Source organism: Puma concolor, chromosome B1 (assembly GCF_028749965.1).
Source record: "Puma concolor isolate L17-30 chromosome B1, mPumCon1.1.hap2, whole genome shotgun sequence".
NCBI lineage: Eukaryota > Metazoa > Chordata > Mammalia > Carnivora > Felidae > Puma > Puma concolor.
This window is the reverse complement of record NC_141670.1, coordinates 54,554,698-54,576,599: the sequence shown is the minus strand read 5'-3', so window position 1 is coordinate 54,576,599 and position 21,902 is coordinate 54,554,698. Positions and strand designations below refer to the sequence as shown.

Here is a 21,902-nt window from a genome sequence, read left to right as displayed (position 1 = left end):
AAAAGAAATAAACATTTACTTCAAACTTCTGACATTATGCAATAGAAAATCCCATAGAGCCAGTAACAATAAAACTATTAAGCACATTTTCAATTCCAAACCTGAACTGATAATGAACATCCTCTGAAGATTCACTTTTGTGGTCCAAATTACCAATAGGAAATTATTATTAATGTAGTAACTGTCCTTACCTGCTAAAGATGACATATTGATAATGATGCCGCCTTCACCTCCATTTTGCTTACTCATGTAATCCAAGCCAAGATATGTTCCACTGATAACAGAAACCTAATCCAGAGGCATAAATGGGAAAAGCTATTCATTATACTTCATTGCACAGTCACAGAGCAAAGTTTTTATTGCTATTGCAGATACCCAGGGAGATTTCCGCAAATACTACCCCTGAAAGCTTTTTCAAGTGACTGCTTGCCTTTTTTAAAAGCTAGTCGTTGACTGCATTCTCCTTTGTTTGCCTACTGTTGTGGAGCCCGTCACATCTCTGCAAATCTTCACTTACTGCCCCGCCTGATATTTTATGAATAAAGTTGTATACCCGTGGTGTTTTGTCACTTGACCTCAATTCGCAGCACCTTCCAGTACACAGTTTACAGCATTCTTTCGTGTATACCGTACTGTGTATAGTATTCTTTTTCTTTTCTAAATATTGGACACAATGTATTTACCCTTCTTAGCGTAAGGTTTTCAGATCCAGGTATTTTATATTCAGCTGCTGTGTTTAACTCTTTTGCATTTGGGAATCTATAATAGTGGAAACCCTTGATTTCCTACCCAGTTTTCATCTTTTTTTTCCTAATGAAAAGTCTATTTTGCATTTGTATCCACTTCTTCCCCCATGTAATGCAGAGGAAGGTGATCTCCCCAGGTTTAGGGTAGATACTGATTAATTCAGTCACAGAAAGCCCATTCTCTATGTCAGTCACTGGCTTAGGAGCCTGTAGGTGACCCACTTCTAGGTGGTGAGATCTGAAGAGCAGTCAGCTAAAAGGGGGCAGGGGGTCCAGGTAGGTGATGGGGTGGTGGGAGAGGAGGTCACCGAAAAAATTTTTGCTTTTAAGAAAACCAGAAAGAAATGATTCCATTTTTCCTTTTTAATCATTTCATAAAGGTGTGATGGCTGGGTTAAATCATTATATTACCAGTGTCTTGAAGATGAAACCTCCACGAAGGAAGATAGACCAGAGAGATGAAAAGAAACTAGGTTCTGATAACACTGTGTTGCAGTCTTAAGCAATCCTGAAGCCTGTGTGGTGTGAGATCATATAACTCTTTTACCCAATTTCAGCACCCCAACTTTTCCGTTAGCTGGACATAGGATCTTCTGTCATGTCTGTCACATAAGTTCGCTCCTCACTCTCGCACCGTCTTTCTGAGAGTTTACTCTGATTTGTTACCTATCTCCACGCGTAGGCAACTCTTCTGTTGCAGGAGTCTGACATTTAAGAATTCACCGCTACCCAGAGTAACTTGTGATACAAAACTTATATTTGAAACCTTATTTTCCCTTTTAGATGTCAGAACTGTTCTCCTTTCCGACTTAGACTTTTAGAAGGTGGATATTTTCTTTTGACATCTTTATTCCTACTTTTTTCATTCTTTACAAGGCTGTAAAGATAATGATGAAATAGGTAATGAGCCTGAAACTGAGGGCATACATTGGTGTTTACCCTTTTTTTTTCCCCTTAAAGTCCTTTTAGAGTTTTCTTAACAAGCTTTCAATGTTGCCTCTCTACCTAACAGTAGTCCTAGAACAAAAAAGTAAATTGAAGATTCTATTCACTTAAGCCACATGTCAGTTTGATATTAAGTAGGCTTAGGGAGAATGAGTAAAAATCTCCCCATGATTCCCTTTAAAAAGGAAAAAAAAACCCCAAAACATTGATGGTTTATATAAGAAGGAAAAAATGTATATGGCTGAAATTACTGAAGTCAGTCAGATTCTGGTAGTTTCTGCCTAAGTCTCTAGCATGTCTGGACAGAATTTCTATTTATGCATATTGGCGCTATGCTTTTATTCTCAGGTATTTACAGCTTTGCTGACACCCTGCTTTTGTGTTTTCAACATCTACAAGATGCAGCCAGTTAGACAGTTTGGGAATATTTAAGCTTTAATTTTTTAAAGAAGGAAGATTTATTTCCAGGTCTTTGGTGGTGGAGGACAAAGGATTATTTTCCCATCCAGTATCAGGTTAAAAACTGAGTAACTTTTCAAATGAAAGTGTTCTCAGAATAAATCTACAAAACAATGTCTGATATGCTCTGGCTGGGGCATATAGGATATTTTACCTCTTTTCCTATAACAATCTCTGCCTTATACAGACAATATATTAAATGAAATATTAGGAAACCACAGAATAAAATGGGTTTTTTTTGTTAAATTCTAAATATCTTTCTTGTCCCTTGGCAACGTTTATATACCACATAGATCTGGTCATTAAAATACCAAGCATCTAGGGGAAAATAAGAAAATGAAAACTACAGACATGCTCTAGCTACAAACACAAAGTAGCTGGAGTCTATAGTATGATTTCAGTCCATTATATAAAGGTACAATTTATTTTTTTTTTTAATTTTTTTTTTTCAACGTTTTTTATTTTTTTTTATTTTTGGGACAGAGAGAGACAGAGACAGAGCATGAACGGGCGAGGGGCAGAGAGAGAGGGAGAGACAGAATTGGAAACAGGCTCCAGGCTCTGAGCCATCAGCCCAGAGCCCGACGCGGGGCTCGAACTCACGGACCGTGAGATCGTGACCTGGCTGAAGTCGGACACTTAACCAACTGCGCCACCCAGGCGCCCCTAAAGGTACAATTTAAAAAAAAAAACTTTTTTTAACATTTATTCATTTTTGAGAGACAGAGAAAGACAGCACAAGCAGGGGAGGGGCAGAGAGAGGGAGACACAGAATCTGAAGTGAGTTCCAGGCTCTGAGCTGTCAGCACAGAGCCCGATGGGGGCTCAAACCCACAAAATGTGATATCGTGACCTGAGCTGAAGTTGAACACTTAGCCAACTGAGCCACCCAGGCGCCCCAAGGTACCCTCAATTTTGTACTTGACCTTCAAAACATTTTGTACTTGACTCTCAAAAAAAAAAAAAAAAAAAAAGGAAAGAAAGAAAGTATATCCTGTGTCTAATTTCACATAATAGGAATAAAAATTCAATTAGTGACCAAATGACCTAATTAACACATGCTTACTCCATACTTTTGGTTACGAGCAATTTTTATATGTAAAACCATAATTATAATTGCACTGTATTCCAGATCTTAAATTAGTTTTTTCCACAGATTAAAGCACTCTATAAGTTAAAACCACTCGTAATTTCCCCTGTAACAAAGATAAATGGATAAATGGTAGTAGCTTACTTGTTTAACTCTTCTTATCAGACATTATGTCTTCTTAGTTTATAGATACATAATGTATTATATATAACATACAATGTTATGTATTACCTATATATTTCTATAACATACATATAATACACGTGTGCCTGTGTATTTGCTACTGAAATTTCCTAATCTATCAATTTCCCTTCTCTTCCTCCGATCTGGGGTTCCTTTTAGTTTACGGTTCTTGTGCTACATTCTACCTCTAATTTAAAAAATTCTGTCATCTAAATCATGAAACATTGCCTTTCAGGTTTCTTGTCTTTTCACCAGCCCAATTCTCAAGAAATACTAAAATAGATGACCATTTTTTTTCCTGAAATCCTTTTTTTATCTTTTGTTTCTCTGTGTCCAGTCTTTTCCCATTTTTACTCATTTATGCAGTAAATATTATATTTCCCCTTGTAGAACTACTTAAAATTTAGCAAGTTTTGCCTAACCATTAGTGCTCAACTAGACCTTTAGATATTATTGAGTAGCAATAACAGAAAGAAGTTACTAATTTAATTCGTAATTAACATCCTTGGGAACCAAGAAAAGGGAGTACATTTGACAACATTTCTAACTACCTCCTCAACTTTTCCTTAGAGGTAGAGAAGGGCAGAGAAATCAACCTCATATAGAAATCAGACTGTGCCAATGAAAACAATGTAAGTTTTTACAATCTGGAAGAGAAATAAAATTTAGTGAGTGAATACTATGTTCAGGCACTGTGCCGGATACTTCGTGCAAGTTCTGGTTTATTTAAGTGTAACCATCCTTCATGGCAAGGAAATTATCCCCATCCTCTTACAACTGTGAAACCCAAGACCACAGAAATGAAATAAAAGCTCACACATTCTAAATTCAGGGCTGGAATCTAGTTTTGACTGAATCCAGTCTTGACTGACCTTTCCAGTGCAAATCTTTAGTCAACCCGTGTACGTCTGACAAAAATAATCAATAGCAATAAGCTATCTATTTTGTTTAGTTTTTATTTGAGTACACTAAGGGATTCAATATACATTAGTCACGTGTCCAAATTAGGTTATGAAATCCCACCTGAATGGGAAGAAGTCAGGCATATTAAAGGGTCAAAGAGTAAAAGGATTACATCACAGAATGGCCTTACCAGTTCTCAAAGTCAAGTCTACCTCCACCCAATTGCCAGAGTAATCTTTGATAGTTATGAAAAGATTCATTCTTTCCTGAACATTCTTAGCTCTGAGCAGTTCGAAATAAAGATAGCACGGTTGGCTCCAGACGAAGGAGGAGGCACAGACTAGCCTTGTGGGAACAAAAGACTGGGAAGAGGTTTAACGTACCTCTTGTGTGGGGAGAGTGGTGAGATCTGTGGAGTTAAGGATAAGGAAGGGGTAAGTCTGGTAAGGAGTGAAAAGTGGAAGGACAGATGATACAGCCTGGCAACGCTGATATATCAGGAAATAATCCGAACAGTGTATTAAAACACAAAAATGAATACCCCTGTATGCAAAATATCATCGAATGACAGTTTATTTATCCAATAAGTATTCACTGAACACCTACTCGGTACACAAAACACAAATTTTGTGCCCTGAAAGAGCTCAGAGTATACTGGCATATAGTGCATGGGTATAAAAAATAATTCTAATGAAAATTTTAAATTTGTAAGCCTTTCTAAGAATGGTATAATAATGTTGTACAAGATTCCAGAAGAGGGAGCAATATGTGGTAAGGTTCTTTAACTAAGGGGTTCTTCTCTTGACAGGGACAGGAGCACAGAAAAATGCAAAAGCACACACAGGATCTTGTAAAAGGAGGCAAATTACATTCAGAGTCTAAAAAAAAATGTATGTTATGTAAACCAAACACAAATATTTGCATTATACTAACAGAGATAATCAAGTTGGAAGGATAATGATTGGTCAGATTCTAATCTACTCTTGAAATGGGTGTTGAAGGTAGGAAGGGAAGTAACATGTTTTCGAGTTATATATAGGTAACAAAGGTTATATCTTGCTCTCTCGATGTAAAATTAAACAAATATTAGTTCCTGGAGTTAAGCTAAGGAGTGGCCTATGTCAGCAGAGGCCAAAGAAAAATAAACACCAGATAATTTCAATGAGCAAGGATCCAGGAGAGTGAGTTGTAGACAAAGGAGGCAAATAAAATTCTCCTGGTCTTCCAGAATTTTCTATTTGCAGATAATGTAAGAACTTTCTAGCACACAGCAAGTGTTTATTCACCAAGGCTACATTAAAGCAAACATTCCCTCTCAGTCAGATGAAGATAGACAATTTGAATCCTATTATTTAAGATAATCTCTTCACTATTTTCATGTTCTTTATATTGGCTCTAATCATTGCACACTGTTTTCTGACAGCTGATTTCTCAGAGAAGAGACACAGTAGCTGTCCGTTATGAATACAACAAATATGGAATTTTATACCCTAGTGAACTTTATCTATAAAATATCTGTAGACAGCACTGATGAAATTATTAAAAATATCAGTAGTGATGCTTCAGGGAGAAAATGGCTGTGGGATTTGTGCTTTTTCACTAGCAGAACTCAGTTCAAAGAAATTCTTGCCACGTTATGTGGTTTTGGAAAGTGCCATCAAGTTTATAAAAATGTATTCTTAAGTATTCCTGCAGTTCTCAAATGGTTGTACATTCATTTTTTTTTTTTTTTTAATCTGGCAACCAAAGTATATAATGAAATATTGTTCATAGTAAGTCAGGGGCAACCACCAAAGATTAATAAAATATTCTTAACAGCAAAAAAAAAAAAAAAAAAATTCAGAGGTATCCAGTGGAATTTAAGAAAGGAATGGAGGGGCGCCTGGGTGGCGCAGTCGGTTAAGCGTCCGACTTCAGCCAGGTTACGATCTCGCGGTCCGTGAGTTCAAGCCCCGCGTCAGGCTCTGGGCTGATGGCTCAGAGCCTGGAGCCTGTTTCCGATTCTGTGTCTCCCTCTCTCTCTGCCCCTTCCTCGTTCTGTCTCTGTCTCTCTCTGTCCCAAAAATAAATAAACGTTGAAAAAAAAAATAAAAAAAAAAAAAAGAAAGGAATGGAAAAAGATCAAAAACAAAAAGAAAACTTAGTAAATTTAAAATATGAACTAAAGTGTAAGAAATAAGTTCCAGAAGAAGGGTAGAAAATAAAAGTGGCCTAAATTCACAAATATACAATGCAGATATGCTCACATATGGCTTTAAAAATAAGAGCTCACAGTATATTGTCAGCAAGAGACAAATATAACATAAAAGTTGACAGGTCTCTAAACATACACATATATCCCAGAAAGATATGGGGGAAACGTGACAAATAACATTTTAAAGTTCTTTTGAAATCTCATGATATCTAGGAACACCTGCAACAAATTTTAAAAAGAATTAGGAGAGTGTTTGTACTTTAGTTTTCTTTTTTTAGAGATAGAGAGATTGAGAGAAAGTATATGGGGGAGGGGCAGAGAGAGAGATTGAGAGAAAGAGTATGGGGGAGGGGCAGGGAGGGAGAGGGAGAAGGAGAGGGAGAGGGGGAGGGAGGAGAGAGAGAGAGAGAGAGAGAGAGAGAGAGAGAGAGAGAATCTTAAGTAAGCTCCACACCCAGCTTGGGGAGGAGGGTCTCGATCTTGAGATCATGAGATCATGACCCACGCTGAAGTCATGAGTCTGACATTCAACTGACTGAGCCACGTAGGCACCCCTGTTTGTATCTTAAAACAGTACCTTTCACTCTTGGTTAAAGGACTTTAGGCATCTGTCAAGTTTGGGGAGCAACTCTGTATCCTTATCAGAGTGTTCGCCCATTCCTCTCTTTTGTGAGGTAGTATAATTCTCATTACTCCCACCAAGTTACTACTGTTAAGCAATCACTCCTGGGAATGTAGATTCAAGTCAAACATTTACTGACTAAGCACTATCTTCAAGATATTGTGTTGATTACTGAGAAAGAAAGAAGGAAAGGAAAGAGAGAAAGCAAAAACATAACTCAGTTCCTGTTTTTAAGGTGTTTATCATCTCCCGGGAGGGTATCATCAAGGAGCGGGCCACTCCTTGTATGTTTAAACACACTTAGTGGCCTCTCTGTACTTTACACATCCCTGCTTTGCAAAACTGGTCGAATGGCCTTACCAAGGGCAGGATGACCCCCCCCTACAGCTTAGCTCCGACAACTTGTTTGGCTAAGGTTTAAGTTTTACTAAATCCCAATACCTTATGTCAACTGTGTTTATAAAATGAGATACCCAACAACCTTGTAATACAGTGGATAAAACAAATCTTATTTCTTTATTCGACATTTTTGTAATTTAAGCAAGACCTAAACGATCATCAAACATTGTAGAAATTACACGCACACATACACACATACCGACTTTCAAGATAAAAATCTTAATAATTACAAAGTCTCACAGTCCCTTTAGCCTTATTTTCTGTTAAATTTCTGGAATTAAATTAAGATTTAGTTTTCAGGGGCACCCTGGTGGCTCAGTTGGTTGGGCCTCCAACCTCGGCTCAGTTCATGGTCTCCCAGTTTGTGGGTTCGAGCCCTGCGTCAGCTCTGTGCTGACAGCTCAGGGCCTGGAGCCTGCTCCCAATTCTGTGTCTCCCTCTCTCTGGGCCCCTCCCCCGCTTGCACTTTCTCTCTCTCTCTCTCTTTAAAAAATAAATAAACATAAAACATTTTAAAAAATGATTTAGTTTTTAAGTAAGTTAAGCCACGGTTAACAGATTTTTTTTCTGTAATGGGCCAGATAGTAAATAGTTTAGTCAATGTGCACCACAAGGTCATTGTCACACTGTTCAACTCTGCTGTTGTAGCAAAAAGTAGCCACAGACAATATGCAGATGGATGACTGTAGCTGTGTTCAAATAAAACTATATAGATACTGATATCTGAATTTCGTGTATTTATGTACTTCATATTCTTCTTTTTACATTTTTTCAACCATTAAAAAATAGAAAACTCATTTTTAGATTGCAGGTCATACAAAAACAGGTGACAGGCCAGGTGAGCCTGTGGGTCATAGTTTGCCAACTACTAAGTTACACAATAAACTATGTGGGGTTTTTTTTTCTTATATTTCCTTTGAAGATTTTAAGACAGATTTATCTGCATAATTAGAAGTCTCAAATATCTTCCTATTTGTAAAAGGAAATGCTTTTTTTCCTAGCTTTCTGTAACTTCCCTTTTTCTACGTTGTAGGTTTTTGTATTGATTTCATGAATGTAAGAACCTTTTTTTCCTTTAAAAGCATCATTTTTTAAAAATAAGTTCAGGCAGTAAAAACATGGCTAAGATAGCTTACCAAATTAATTTGCACAGTTTTTTCCCAGTTTTTCTCATTATTCACTCCAGCGTTATTGACCAAAATGTCCAATCTTCCAAAGTGGTCTACAACTTTTCTGAAAGTATCTAATTAAAAAAAAGAAGACATTATAAACTTTTTTTTAATATTTATTTATTTTTGAGACAGAGAGAGACAGAGCATGAACGGGGGAGGGGCAGAGAGAGAGGGAGACACAGAATCGGAAGCAGGCTCCAGGCTCTGAGCCATCAGCCCAGAGCCCGACGCGGGGCTCGAACTCCCGGACCGCGAGATCGTGACCTGAGCTGAAGTCAGATGCTCAACCGACTGAGCCACCCAGGTGCCCCCCAAAAAGAAGACATTATATAGATATGTTCTTGTTTTCCATATATACATTTCAGTCCTACCCTGTGCCCTGAAATCAATTTTCATGGATTCACTCTTATAATGAAAATTACACTCTTAGATAGTGACTTAATGCCTTGCTTCTCGAAGTACGGTTTGTGAGCCAGGAACATCAATCAGCATTACCTGGGAACTTGTTATAAATGCACAATCTGTGACCACCACAGACCTACTGAATCAGAATCTTAACTTTAATAAGGTCTGTAGATGACCTGTACGTACACTGAAGTTCTTAATTTAATGAAGTAAATTTTAGACAACTGAGCATCCTAAACTAAGAGCTCTTACAAATCCATCTGGGCAGCCAGTATCAGTCTGTCTTTAGGACATTATTGAAGCTCTCTGGCTTATGACAAGCATCCTTTCTCACTAAGCTGTATTATCTTTATAAAGTGTAATATTAAACGTAAGTCTTCTTGTGTATTCAGATCCATTATGGCCATTTCAGGGAGTTTTAATAGCCCAGGAAGTAAAAGCGTATATACTTCATTCAGTTGATTTGGGTACTGCAACTTGAATTATGTACCATTCATTCTTTTCTCTTTCTCACTATTATTGCTTCTTTGTATTCCTAGTTTGTATAAAAGCTATGTTCAACCAGGGTAAAAGCCCACATAGATGCTAAGGCATGAAAGTCATTCATGGCATTGTCAAACCACATATCCAGTCCTTGCAAACCCTCCTTAGCCAATTCACACTTGGCTTTATCATCAAAGCAGTTTTTGACATACTTCTATAGATTTAAACTGTTTCCTTGGGCCTTTTACCATTGGTTCTAGTTCTATTACTTGAGACTACAGATAACAATTGGGGTTGTTCTTCCACATGACAGAAATGTCTTCTCTGGTCTTGAGGTCAGTATACGAGTTCCTTGAAAAAAGTAAAGTCACAGAAACTTTATTTTGATTGAAATGAAATCTAGAATTACTAACAACCGCGAGACATACTGAGGGGGACACGGGCTCATCAGTTCCCAAGTGGGTAAATCACCATGCAAGCTAATTGCCAAAAATATCACGAAGGCCATTATTTACAGTACTTTACCATACTGGAATAGAAAAGAACAAAATAAAAGCTGTTTACTTTTTCATGGAATTTTTAAACTGCTTAAAATGTCAGATTGATTCTAGAAAAGGTCCTCCAGCAGAAAACATCTAAGGAATATCTATCTATCTATCTATCTATCTATCTATCTATCTATCTATCTATCTATCTTTGCATCTATCCTAAGCATGTTCTACTCTTCAAAATCCCACATTCGGGGCGCCTGGGTGGCTCAGTCCGTTGGGCGGCCAATTTCAGCTCAGGTCATGATCTCGCGGTCTGTGAGTTCAAGCCCCGCGTCGGGCTCTGTGCTGACAGCTCAGAGCCTGGAGCCTGTTTCAGATTCTGTGTCTCCCTCTCTCTGACCCTCCCCCATTCATGCTCTGTCTCTCTCTGTCTCAAAAATAAATAAACGTTAGGAAAAGAAATTCAAAACCCCACATTCATCTTATAGGATTTAGGTTGTTAAGTATGTAAGTCTAACTGCTTCTTTAATTTTTCTTCCCTCATCCTGGTCTCTACTGCATACCTTACACTCTGCCCATATCAGTATATAATACATCATTCTCTTTCTGATCTACCACTGAATTTGGGGCTCACGGGGCTTACGATTAAGCTTTTGCTGACATTTATAAGCTGAGGCACTCTGTAATTTACCTAAATTCTCCACTCTATTTTTTTCATTGGCAAAATGAATTCTGTCTAGATCATCTCTAAGACAGTTTTCATCTCTGTATTTTTATGATTTTAATGAAGTCTCCCTTGGCTGCCACCTAAACAATTTCAAAACTCGTAGACAGAATTAAATCCTGAAATTGGAAGAGTCAAGGCCATGTCTTCCTTAAATGCAAATAAATGCTGATGTCCAGACAATGTGTGGATTTCTCATGATCAACATGCTTTCTCCTGGTCACTCCTGTATCTGAATTTCTTCCTCCACAATCCTTAAGGAATGTGTTTACAGCCAAGATACTAATTTTAAATACTGGGAAGCAAAACAATTAAGGTTAAATGTCACATGTGAAACTACATAAATTCAGGCAGAAATAGCTTTCAGATGATCTATACTGTTTCCTATTTCATCAGCATGGATGTTGGGATCTGGCACGACTTCATCCTTGATCCAAAATATCATGCACAATCAACAAAACTTTACCCTCTTGCAAAATATGTTCCACTAGCACTGTGTTCACAGATCTCTTCTACTCAAGCTTGTAAGTCATATTGTAAGTCTTAGCATTTTCAGATTTAATCACATAATTTCCTATAAAACAATTTCCTTTAACAGTAGGGGAAAACCCGCTTCTAATGTACCACTCCATCTTTACTCTCCTACAGAATAGCCCAACACTTTCAAAGAAATTCACATATCCAGTGTTCTTTAAGAACAGGAGTACTAGCATGACTTTTATGGAAAACTTCTGGCCCTTTCATTAAAGATGTGCCCCAAATTTACTCAGTCTTCCAATAAAACTTTGTGAAATATGTATATTTTATTTTTCTGGGTTTTTTTTTCCAGAAAAAAAATGTATATTTTCCATGCAGACCTACCAAACCTCCATATGACCAATTCTGTTTAGTCTCCGTGCCAATACTGTCCTTGATCTCTCACAAGTAGATGGGTCTATTTTAAGGGAGTAGACGGAAACAGGAAAGCATTGAGGAAAGTCTGATAGAAACTTTTCTTCTGTGATTCTAACACTGCAGTAGAGCTTTATTTTTAAAGTACCATTTCATAGGGGAAAACCCAGAGAGAACATTTGGTTGATTGCATCTAGCACGTCTGCGATGATGATCCTCGATCTTGCATTCTAGTATGTTTAAAAGGAAACATTGCCACATTTGGTTGTCATTGAACTCGGCATCTTCCAGCATTCTGGAAGAAGTTGTTTGCCACAGTCCCTTAGCCTACTTCAGCTTTCCAAGTTCCATCTGCAATTTCAATCATTTAATAATCCCTGTAGCAGCACGGTCTTTGAATACACAAAGGAATTTTGATTACATTACGTGCTGCCAAAATTAAAAGAATAAAATAAAAGACTTCTCAAACAGTCCTGGTTTTCCCCCTCTTAGTTTTCATGGCTATGGGGATGTCGGCAGGAAACATAACAGTCCAAGCTATCTTTCGGAGCTTATTAAATAGCTGCTCTCCAGGAGGTAGCCTTGGAGCTTATTAAATAGCTGCTCTCCAGGAGGTAGCCTTGCATATGCCTGCACCCAAGCTGGCGCTCCGGCCCGGGCTGCCTTCAGGTTGTTGCTTGTTCAAGGCATGTTCCGTGCTGATGGGACTGATTCCCCTCTCTTACCTCTCAATTGTTCCTGGTCAGCCACATCGCACTGGATGAACAGAGTCTTCTGCGGTTCAAACTGCTCATCCAGGGCAGCTTTACACTTTACACCTGCTTCAAGGTTCCAGTCGACCAGCGCTACCTATAAAGAGCAGAGGAATCGAGGTTCTGCGCAGCTTGTGAAACAAACAGCTGGACGAACAGTAAATACACACCGGGACGCTGCCCCTTCTTGGACCTCAAACTCTGCAATGAAAATTCGGGGTCTCTCCCCACCGCCTTCGAGGTCTGCTCCAGACCGTCGGCCTCAGCAGCTTTTGAAAGTGGCAAAGGTGGGCAACCTGGGGCGCAGCAACCCCCACCCCCCACCTCCCGCCCCGAGCTCGCCGGGAGTCCTCTGACCGGTGGGCGAGTCTCCGGGTGGGAAGACACGTTTCCCGGGGGAGGGGGGCGGGCGCCAACGCTTACCTTGGCGCCCTTGTGCAGGAGCGCCTCCGCAAAGGCCCTGCCGATGCCCTGCGCCGCGCCGGTCACCAGCGCCACTTTGCCGTTCACATGCATGACGCGGCCGCTGCTCCGGGCGGTGGGCGAGCTCGGCGTCTCCGCGCCGCCGCAGCTTTTATGGCCCCCTGCGCGCGCGCGTGCAGCCCGGCGGGGCGCTCTCCTGCGAGTGGGCGGGGATGAAACTGTCAAGCCCGCGCCGGGGAGCCCACGGCTGTGTCACCTGGCGCTGAGCGCTCCGGGGCGCCTGGCTTCAGGATCTTTGCCTTCCTGACTCGCTGCCCGGGTCAGAGCCTCCCCTCAGCCTGTGGCTGAGTGGCTGGCAGGGCGCTGACAGGGAAAACAGAGAAGTTGTTTCTAAAAAAGATTACCTTCATTCAGTGCGCCGAAGACCCCCGCCCCGGGATAAAAGGAGAGCGGAGGAGGGAGGGGCTTGGGAGCTTGGTGTCCCCCTCCAACCCTCAGGGCCTCCTCTCTCTGCTACCCCCCCACTCCCCCGAATCAGAAGCAAAAACAAGCAAATGAAGCGACATTTTAGGGGTGTTGCTGTTTGTCTCAATCCAAGTTTATGTCTGAATTCCCATCTCATGGCGATTGGGGTGCGGATGGGGGTGGGGTGCAGAGGTAACTAGCACCATTGTTTTCTTTCTTTCTTTCTTTCTTTCTTTCTTTCTTTCTCTCTCTTCTTTTTTTTTTTTTTTTTTTACTTAGTTGTGTGGTTGACAGTCTTGTACACACATTAGAGATAATCGAACTGCGCTCTGACCGAAGACCCCTGGAATCATATCACTTCAAGGCTGGGACTTGGCACTTATGTTTCAGATCAGTGTCAACCGTGTGTCATCTTGAGAGGGCTCCACAAGAATGGTAATCATTTACTTGCCCAGGACTTCCAGAGTCGCTTTTAGCCTGGTGAACTGTTGGTTCAATGGAATGCTTACTCGTTGAATCATACTAGCTGTGGAGGCTCTGAGTTGCAAGTATGGGACAGAAAGTTTTCTTTCAGGAGCCTGAGTGCCGGCTGTGTCTCCAAGATGGATTCAGCCATGGCTGTTCTTCTGAACGAGTCACTTTTCCCCCCCTTGTTATCACCTGCAGGTTTCAATTTTATTTAAAATTATTTTTGTAATGTTTATTTATTTTTGAGAGAGAGAGAAAGAAACAGAGCACAAGCCAGGGAGGAACAGAGAGAGAGGGAGACACAGAATCCAAAGCAGGTTCCAGGCTCTGAGCTGTCAGCACAGAGCCCGAAGCAGGGCTCAAACCCACAAACTGCGAGATCATGACCTCAGCTGAAGTTGGACACTTAATGACTGAGCCACCCAGGCGCCCCTTCAGTTTTAATCCTGTAAGCATAATACCAGGTTGGCATTTGTCTTTATGAACAAAGAAATCTAAGCACCAGGGAGATGAAAGTCAGGAAAAAGGTTTTAAACTAAGAGCAGAATGGATCCTTTGTGTACTTTGCTGCTTACAGGAGATATGGGGGAAGGTGACCTGGTCAGCAGTGAAGGTGTTTAGGGAAGCTGGGGAGGCCGTGTAAAATGCATGTCAGTAAGCCACGGAAGAAAGACCTCCAAGTTAGTTTGAAATTAGATCTTCAAAAAATATTGAGAAATTAAGGGAGAGAGAGAGACCTTACATTCCATCACAATAATTAAAAGAGTCATAATATGAAGAGTAAGTTGAGGGATCATACTGAAAGAGAACAGCAGAGGACAAAAAAAAAAAAAAAAGGAAATAAAAACCTCAAGTAGCATGCACAGAGGATAGAAGAAGAACAAGTTCTTCAACAGAAAAGAACTGACAAAAGAAACAGAGAAGGAACCGCAACAGTGACACGGGACCATGTTGGGAGAGCCAGCACATATGGGGGAAAAGAGCTTCAAGAAGAAAGGAGCAGTTAATTATACAAAGTATCCTAAAGAGCACAATGAAAAGGAGGATGGAGAAATGCTTTGAATTTTTCAAGACATAATTAGTGTGAGTAAATTTACAAGGCACAGAAACCAAAGGGCTGAGATTTAAGGAGAAAATGGCTGTCAAGAAGATAGGTATTGCAGGAGTTCAAGACATTACATGGAAAGAAATAGATTGGACAGTAGTTGGAAAGATTAGAGGGAAAATAAGTTTGTCCTTTAAGGAGGGACAGGAGGACTGATTCAGCTTATGAGGCGAGGAGTCCATGAGAGTAAGAGGAACCGGAAACAGTCTGGAGGTGGGTGGGTGAGACATAAGAGCGTCAGCTTTGGGTTCAGACAAAATGGGTTTGGATCTTGCCTCTGCTACTGACCAGCAGGGTGACCGTGGGCACGTTGCTTTACCTTCTGTGCCTCAGACTTTTTCTTAGTAAAGTAGCAGTTCCTATAAGACTTTGGTGAAAATTAAATTAGGTATTACTTATAAAGCACTATTCTAATGCCTGGTACACAGTAATACAATAAATATCTGTTTTAACTAGTTACTTCTGGATTGTTAATAAATAATATACAAGAGATAGAAAAAAATGTGAGAAACAGTTTTTTGTTTGTTTATAGCACATAGGAAGGACTGGGATCTAGAGCAAAGTTAGCACCTTTAACTACCCTTCTTCTCAGTTTCCATTGTCACTGTCTTTGTTCAGTGATCACATACTTTCTTATACTTTCTCCTGTGATCACAATAGCTGTTAACATCCTGAATTACTTTGCCCACAAATTTCTTAAATCCAATTCAGTTTCCACACTCTTCCCAGTAAAAGTTCTAAAATACAGATCCAGTCACGTTTGGACATTCTCGCTTTTAATGTCCTTAAAATATCCAGACTCTAGGACACTGCATAGGAGGTGGGGCATTCCACGCCCACATCTTTCTTGGAGTTCCTCTTTGTAGTCTAGGAAGCAAAATCATTTCAAACCTACTCCACTTTCCAAGCCCCAGGTCTTTGCCATTCTCTGTCTGCTTGCCTGAGGATACTTCCCCACCCACTTTCTTTTCTTGTCTTCCAGTTCATCTATGAAAAGTCTACAGTGGAAACACCAATCATATCCTTCTGATGAGCTTGCCACCTGTGTGTCCAGCTCAGGGTCCTTTTCTCTGGATATCTCCAGCATCCAGCACAAGGCCACCCAAAGTGTGTGCTTGCACATGTGGGGTGAAGAAAAGTACAGATAAATATGAGAGATGTGTTTGACAGAAGATGGAAAATTTGAACTAGATGGTGAGATTTCCTGTATATTATGATTACCTTTTTGTATAACGTAAACATAAGAATGGAAAAAAGTACATTGGTAGGGTAATTTTTGAAGCGGAGTGTCTTGATATTTTATACTAAGTGTACATTTTGACTCAAAACTATCTACAGGAGGGGTGCCCAGGTGGCTCAGTTGGTTAAGTGTCCAACTCTTGATTTCAGCTTGGTTCATGAGCTCATGGTTTGTGAGTTCGAGCCCTGCATCGGATTCTGTGCTGACGGTGCAGAGCCTGCTTGGGGTTCTCTCTCTCTCTCTCTCTCTCTCTCTCTCTCTCTCTCTCCCTTTCTCTCAGCCCTTCCCCCACTCACTTTCTCCACCCCCCCTTCAAAATAAACAAATAAACTTTAAAAAATATGTCTACAGGACATTATATATAGTATATTCTAAAACCAAAAAAAGCTTCTTTTTACCCAGTAAGCACATGCCCTGTGGTTTCTAATATATATTTCTCAGCTTCTGTGTGATAGCAGTATTTAGTTTCATTTACATTAGCTATACAATTTTATCATCAATATAGTTTGTACACTTAAAAAAAATAATTCCTAGGTAAAACTAAGTTAAATCTGAAACAAACCATCACACAATTTTGTGAAGTATTCTTATTTATAGGTTATGTTTTATTTAATATTTTTTTAAGTTTATTTATTTTTTGAGAGACAGAGCATGAATGGGGGAGGGTCAGAGAGAGGGAGACACAGAATCTGAAACAGGCTCCAGGCTCTGAGCTGTCAGCACAGAGCCTGACGCGGGGCTTGAACTCACAGACCGCGAGATCATGACCTGAGCCGAAGTCGGCCGCTTAACCGACTGAGCCACCCAGGAGCCCCTAAGTTTATTTATTTATTTTTTGAGAGACAGAGAGAGACAGAGCATGAGCAGGGGAGGGGCAGAGAGAGACAGGGAGTCACAGAATCCGAAGCAGGATCCAGGCTCTGAGCTAGCAGCAGAGCCCGACTTGGGGCTCGAACTTGTGAACCGCGAGATCATGACCCAAGCCAAAGTCGGATGCTTAACTGACTGAGCCACCCAGGTGCCCCTTATTTAGTAATTATGAACAAAGTTCTGTTTAAATGAAAACAGATAAAATGCAAAATTCAATAACAGTCAAATTAAAAGGGGTGGCTTTTCTCAGTACTACGTACTAGCTTTGTGACCTTGAATAAGTTACTTCACTCTCTGAATCTCAGCTTCTTCATCCGTTAAATAAGGATGAAATAATACCTACTTCATAAGGTTGTTGTAAAGACTAAACTGAGTTAAATAAATTCAGGTAAAGTGCTCAGGCCAGTGACTCACACATAGCAAATGCTGTGAAAATGCCTTTTTCTCGAAGCACTACACACACACACACACACACACACACACACGCGTGTGTGTGTGTGTGTGTGTGTGTGTGTGTGTGTATCATGGCATTTATCATTTACGACCAAATAATGAATAATTGTGGCCATTTTACCGATGAGGAAAATGAGTTTAAGGACATTAGGGAATTTGGCCAAGGTCATCTACCTAGAAAATTGAAGGAAGTGTTTTTGAGTCAAGGTGTGGTACTGAGTGGTACTTTTTTCTTTTTTCTTTTTGCTATTTATTTATTTATTTATTTATTTATTTATTTATTTATTTATTATTTTTAAGCATTTTTTAATGTTTTATTTATTCTTGAGAGAGAGAGAGAGACAGAGCATGAGTGGGGGAGGGGCAGAGAACGATTGAGGGAGGCACAGAATCTGAAGCAGGCTCCAGGCTGAGCTGTCAGCACACAGCCCAACGAGGGTCCTGAACTCACGAACTGTGAGATCATGACCTGAGCCAAAGTCGGACGCTTAACTGACTGAGCCACCCAGGCGTTCCTTTTGGTTTTTAATTAAACTTTTCATTTCGAGGTAATCACAGCAGAGCAGTAGTTTTAGCCGTGATTAAATCGTGATTTAAGAAATACAAGTTAAAAATAGATTTAAATTCAAGTCAGAATTCCCAATCAAATATATATATATTTTCATACACACACTAGTCTTTGTTGGTTCAGTTCTGACCTGTTAAGACAAGCCAGTCTTAACTTGATTTTCCTACATCCCCTGCCTGGGGTGAACACAGACATCCCAAGATACAACTAGTCACAGTCCCAGCTTAAAGAGAGAGGCAAATCAGTCACCTGATAGGTATCAGCTTATTAATTTTTAAATGCTCACATATAAATCAATATAGAAGTAGATTCTTTTCTTTACTAAAACCAAAAAGCACTGCTGAAATAAGGCAGTTTCTGCAAAGATTAGGGTCAAGGCTTCTCATTTTGGCTCCGCCTGCACGAGCTAGAAGAGGGAAGCTTTGAATACATACTATGTTCTTGTTCTTTTGTGTGTTCTCTCATTTCATCCTTTTGCCAAGCCTACAAGATAAATGTTATTATCGCCGTTTTACAGATGAAGAAACTGAGGCTCGTGGAGGACAAGTGACCTGTCCCACAGTTCACACTCTGACTTTTAGCAGCAAACCTGGGTTCAGACCGAGCCATGGAGCTCCAGAGCCTTTGCTCTCTCTACGACTCTGCTGTCTCAGGCAGGTGTACCTTCAAATGCGGTCTTTTCCTCTCTGCTAATTGTACGATCTGGAGCTGATCGCTCAACCTCTGTAGTCCTGCTTCCTGAGCTGTTCAGTGCAGAATAGGTTGACATACCATGGAGCACCTAGAACAGTGCCTGGCACATATTTGGTGACCCATGAATTATTAGTATTAAGTTCTTCCTTAATGTTCATATTTCTTCCTGGATTTAGATGTAAAGACTTAGTTAAAAATAGAAAACCGTGATGAGAAGGATAGGTTTTCAGCTCCAGAATACAGGTAATTAATTTCAAACTTTCACAGTGTATCCGTCTGCTGGGGCCACCATAACAAAATACCACAGACGCTGTGGCTTAAACAACAGAAATTTATTTTTCACAGTTCTGGAAGCTGGAAGTCCAAGATCAAGGTGTTGGAAGGTCTGGTTTCTCCTGAGACCTCTCTCCTTGGCTCACAGATGGCTGCCTTCTCCCTGTGGCCTCACCTGATCTTTCCTCTGTGCACATGCCCCTGGTGTCTCCCTGCCTATTCAAATTTCCTCTTCTTAATGCTTGTGTATTTTTGAGACAGAGACAGAGCATGAGCATGGGAGGGTCAGAGAGAGAGGGAGACACAGAATCCGAAGCAGGCTCCAGGCTCTGAGCTGTCGGCACAGAGCCTGACGTGGGGCTCGAACCCATGAACCGTGAGATCATGACCCAAGCCAAAGTCAACAAACTGAGCCACCCAGGTGCCCCTCAAATTTCCTCTTCTTAGAAGGATACCAGTCAGATTGGATTTGGGACAATCCTAAAGGCCTTTTTTTTTTTTTTTTTTTTTTTTTTTTTTTTTTTTTTTACATAATCACCTTTTTAAAGACCTCTTCTCCAAATATACTCACATTCTGAGGTACCGAGGGCTTCAAGCAATGAATTTTCAGAAGTCGGCGGTGGACACAATTCACCCCACAACAGATAGGTTTTCCAGTTTGGAACTGGAAGTCTGCTTATTGACTACACTGCATTGGGGAACCCTATACACGCATTAAGGATTGAGCCAGTTTTGTGACTTGTAATCGACACGTCCTGTGAATAGTAAGGGCTGGGAGGCAAAAATAATGGGAGAAGAATGGTCAAGGTTATACCTGCCAAATGCTCATGTGTTGGTAATCTGTGACAAGGAGGGAGAGGAAAAAGAAATTCCTTTCTTGCAGGAGATCTGAGGATTGAGGGAAAAGAATCTGAATAATTGCTGTACCTGATGCTGGTCAGCATCATTTGTAAACAACTGCTCTCAAGTAACGTCTAGTTAATATGTTTATATGACTTGTATGATTTATTCTTAGGCACCAAAGATATGTCCAGCACCACGGTGTGAGAACATGCATTAAAATAAACACAGGGCCCTATTCCCATGGAGCTTAAAACCTCACCTGACTGGGGAGGCAGACAATAATTTGGACACAGGCAGGTGTGTGGGAGCACACACATGTCAGAGGGAGGTAACATAGTAAGGTGTGATTGGGGAGAGGCTAGTCTCCTTGAGAAGGTGCTAGGTCTCCTGAAACCTGACAGATGTCTCTCCTCGAGGGAGCAGGAGAGAGGGTGGTGTAAACAGGGAGATCTGAAGATTCTGGGGTCTAACGGGAAGGGAGAGTGCTATGTATTCAAACAGTCAGAAGAAAGATGAGAGCTTGGGTGGGGGGTAGGAATGCAGAAGATGAGGCTGGAGAAAAAGGCGAGAACCAGACCACAAAGAACCCTTTAAGCCATGAAATGGGCTTCAGATTTCACTCTCAGATGGCAGGAAGTCGCTGGATGGTTTTAAAAACCAGAGACCTCTCAGATTTGGGCGTTTGAAAGATTAGCTTAGTTGTGCTTGGAGAATGAGTTGAAGTCAGGGGCAAGACTGTATTTATCCTGTTGTACTGTTACAGAATTTAGGGGCTTGGGAAGGACAAAGAGATTGGAACACTGGTAAGGACAGCAAGGGACTTGAAGACTCCATCAGGATGCCAACCACAAGAATCAACCTGACAGGGCAGAATCAAGCAGAAGAACATCAACGAAATCTCTGGTGACAATCGCCCATTCACGTTTGCATTGGCTTATTTTCTGTTTAGAGCTGGTAGCACCCTTTATAAAAGTGAAAAAATATATATATAATTCTGGATATTAGGACTTTGCACATTTGGGTTCTAAATTTGGGGAAGGCAATTTTTTTTTGTACTGAGCTGAGCTGTTCATCTGTGGGAAGTTATTTATTCTTGCTGAAGTTTTGGGTAACATCCTAGAAAATCTTTTAGGACGGGCCTGTTTGTCTCTTTGGCGATTTAACCATCTTGGTCAGAGAAAGGCAATCAGATGAGTCTTTTCGCATTTCCCAGTATGGTGAGTAGAAGGAAATGTAAATTTCCTGCAAGTAAGGGGATTCTTTATCATTTTCCGACCCTCCTATGCATCAGGGCGAGAACTACTGCATTCATTTTTGGGGAGAGGAGGCCTTACCAGACAGGAAGCCTTCCAGAAAGTATCAGGACAACTGATCTAAGCCTCAATACACTCAAATGTACAACCAAAATCCTCTGTAGAGGGAAGATTTAGAGTCTAGAATGTGTGAATGTTGCTGATATGCCATTGGTGATGAGAATTTTTTGAGCTGATGTCAATACAGGTCCTGGTCTTTAGTACCCGGTAACAATAAAGGGTAATGTTCAAAAGCTCATTGCCTAAACTTTGAAGAGACTCTTTTAATGTGCGATTTTCCATGCTTCATAAATCCTTATGGTTTTTAAGGTAATAAATTTAACAAACTTCATAAATTAGGGCAAAAAAACCAGTCAGTGAATCTATTTTTGGTAGGATGAGTTAGAATACGCAATAGAAACCCAGACTTGGAAACTTTTAGGATTTGTGACTTGCAAGTCAAGAGAATTTGCCCTGGTATGGGCCCATGTGAATAAGCCACATGTGAGCATTTGCAGACCAAATGCTCAGGTTTCTCAGCTGTAACATCACGGCTTGGGGAAAGTGGAGAGTCCCTCTAAGGATTCTGCTTCTCCTTGCTTCCCTAATCCCCTGCCTCTTTCCTCCTTTTTTCTGTATTTCTCCTCCCTTTCTCCCCCCATACTCTTTCTAAGTCAGGCTTAGACATTTTTTGCAAACAGGAAGCAAAGAATGATAACAGGACAGGGAAGAGATTGTTGTGGGTGATGC

The 21,902-nt window shown here is 40.5% G+C and overlaps 1 protein-coding gene across 1 annotated transcript in view; it reads right to left on the bottom strand.

Moving 5' to 3' along the window:
• Positions 1-13,284, bottom strand: part of HPGD (15-hydroxyprostaglandin dehydrogenase) — a 29,936-nt gene extending 16,652 nt beyond the window's left edge. The window contains exons 1-4 of the mRNA XM_025921667.2: positions 12,883-13,284; positions 12,433-12,556; positions 8,678-8,784; positions 192-288 (exon numbers count right to left, since the gene is read on the bottom strand). Of these exons, the coding sequence (XP_025777452.1) occupies positions 192-288; positions 8,678-8,784; positions 12,433-12,556; positions 12,883-12,975 (421 nt within the window). The 5' untranslated portion in view covers positions 12,976-13,284. The remainder of the gene's footprint in view (positions 1-191; positions 289-8,677; positions 8,785-12,432; positions 12,557-12,882) is intronic.
• Between the last annotated feature and the right edge of the window lie 8,618 nt (positions 13,285-21,902).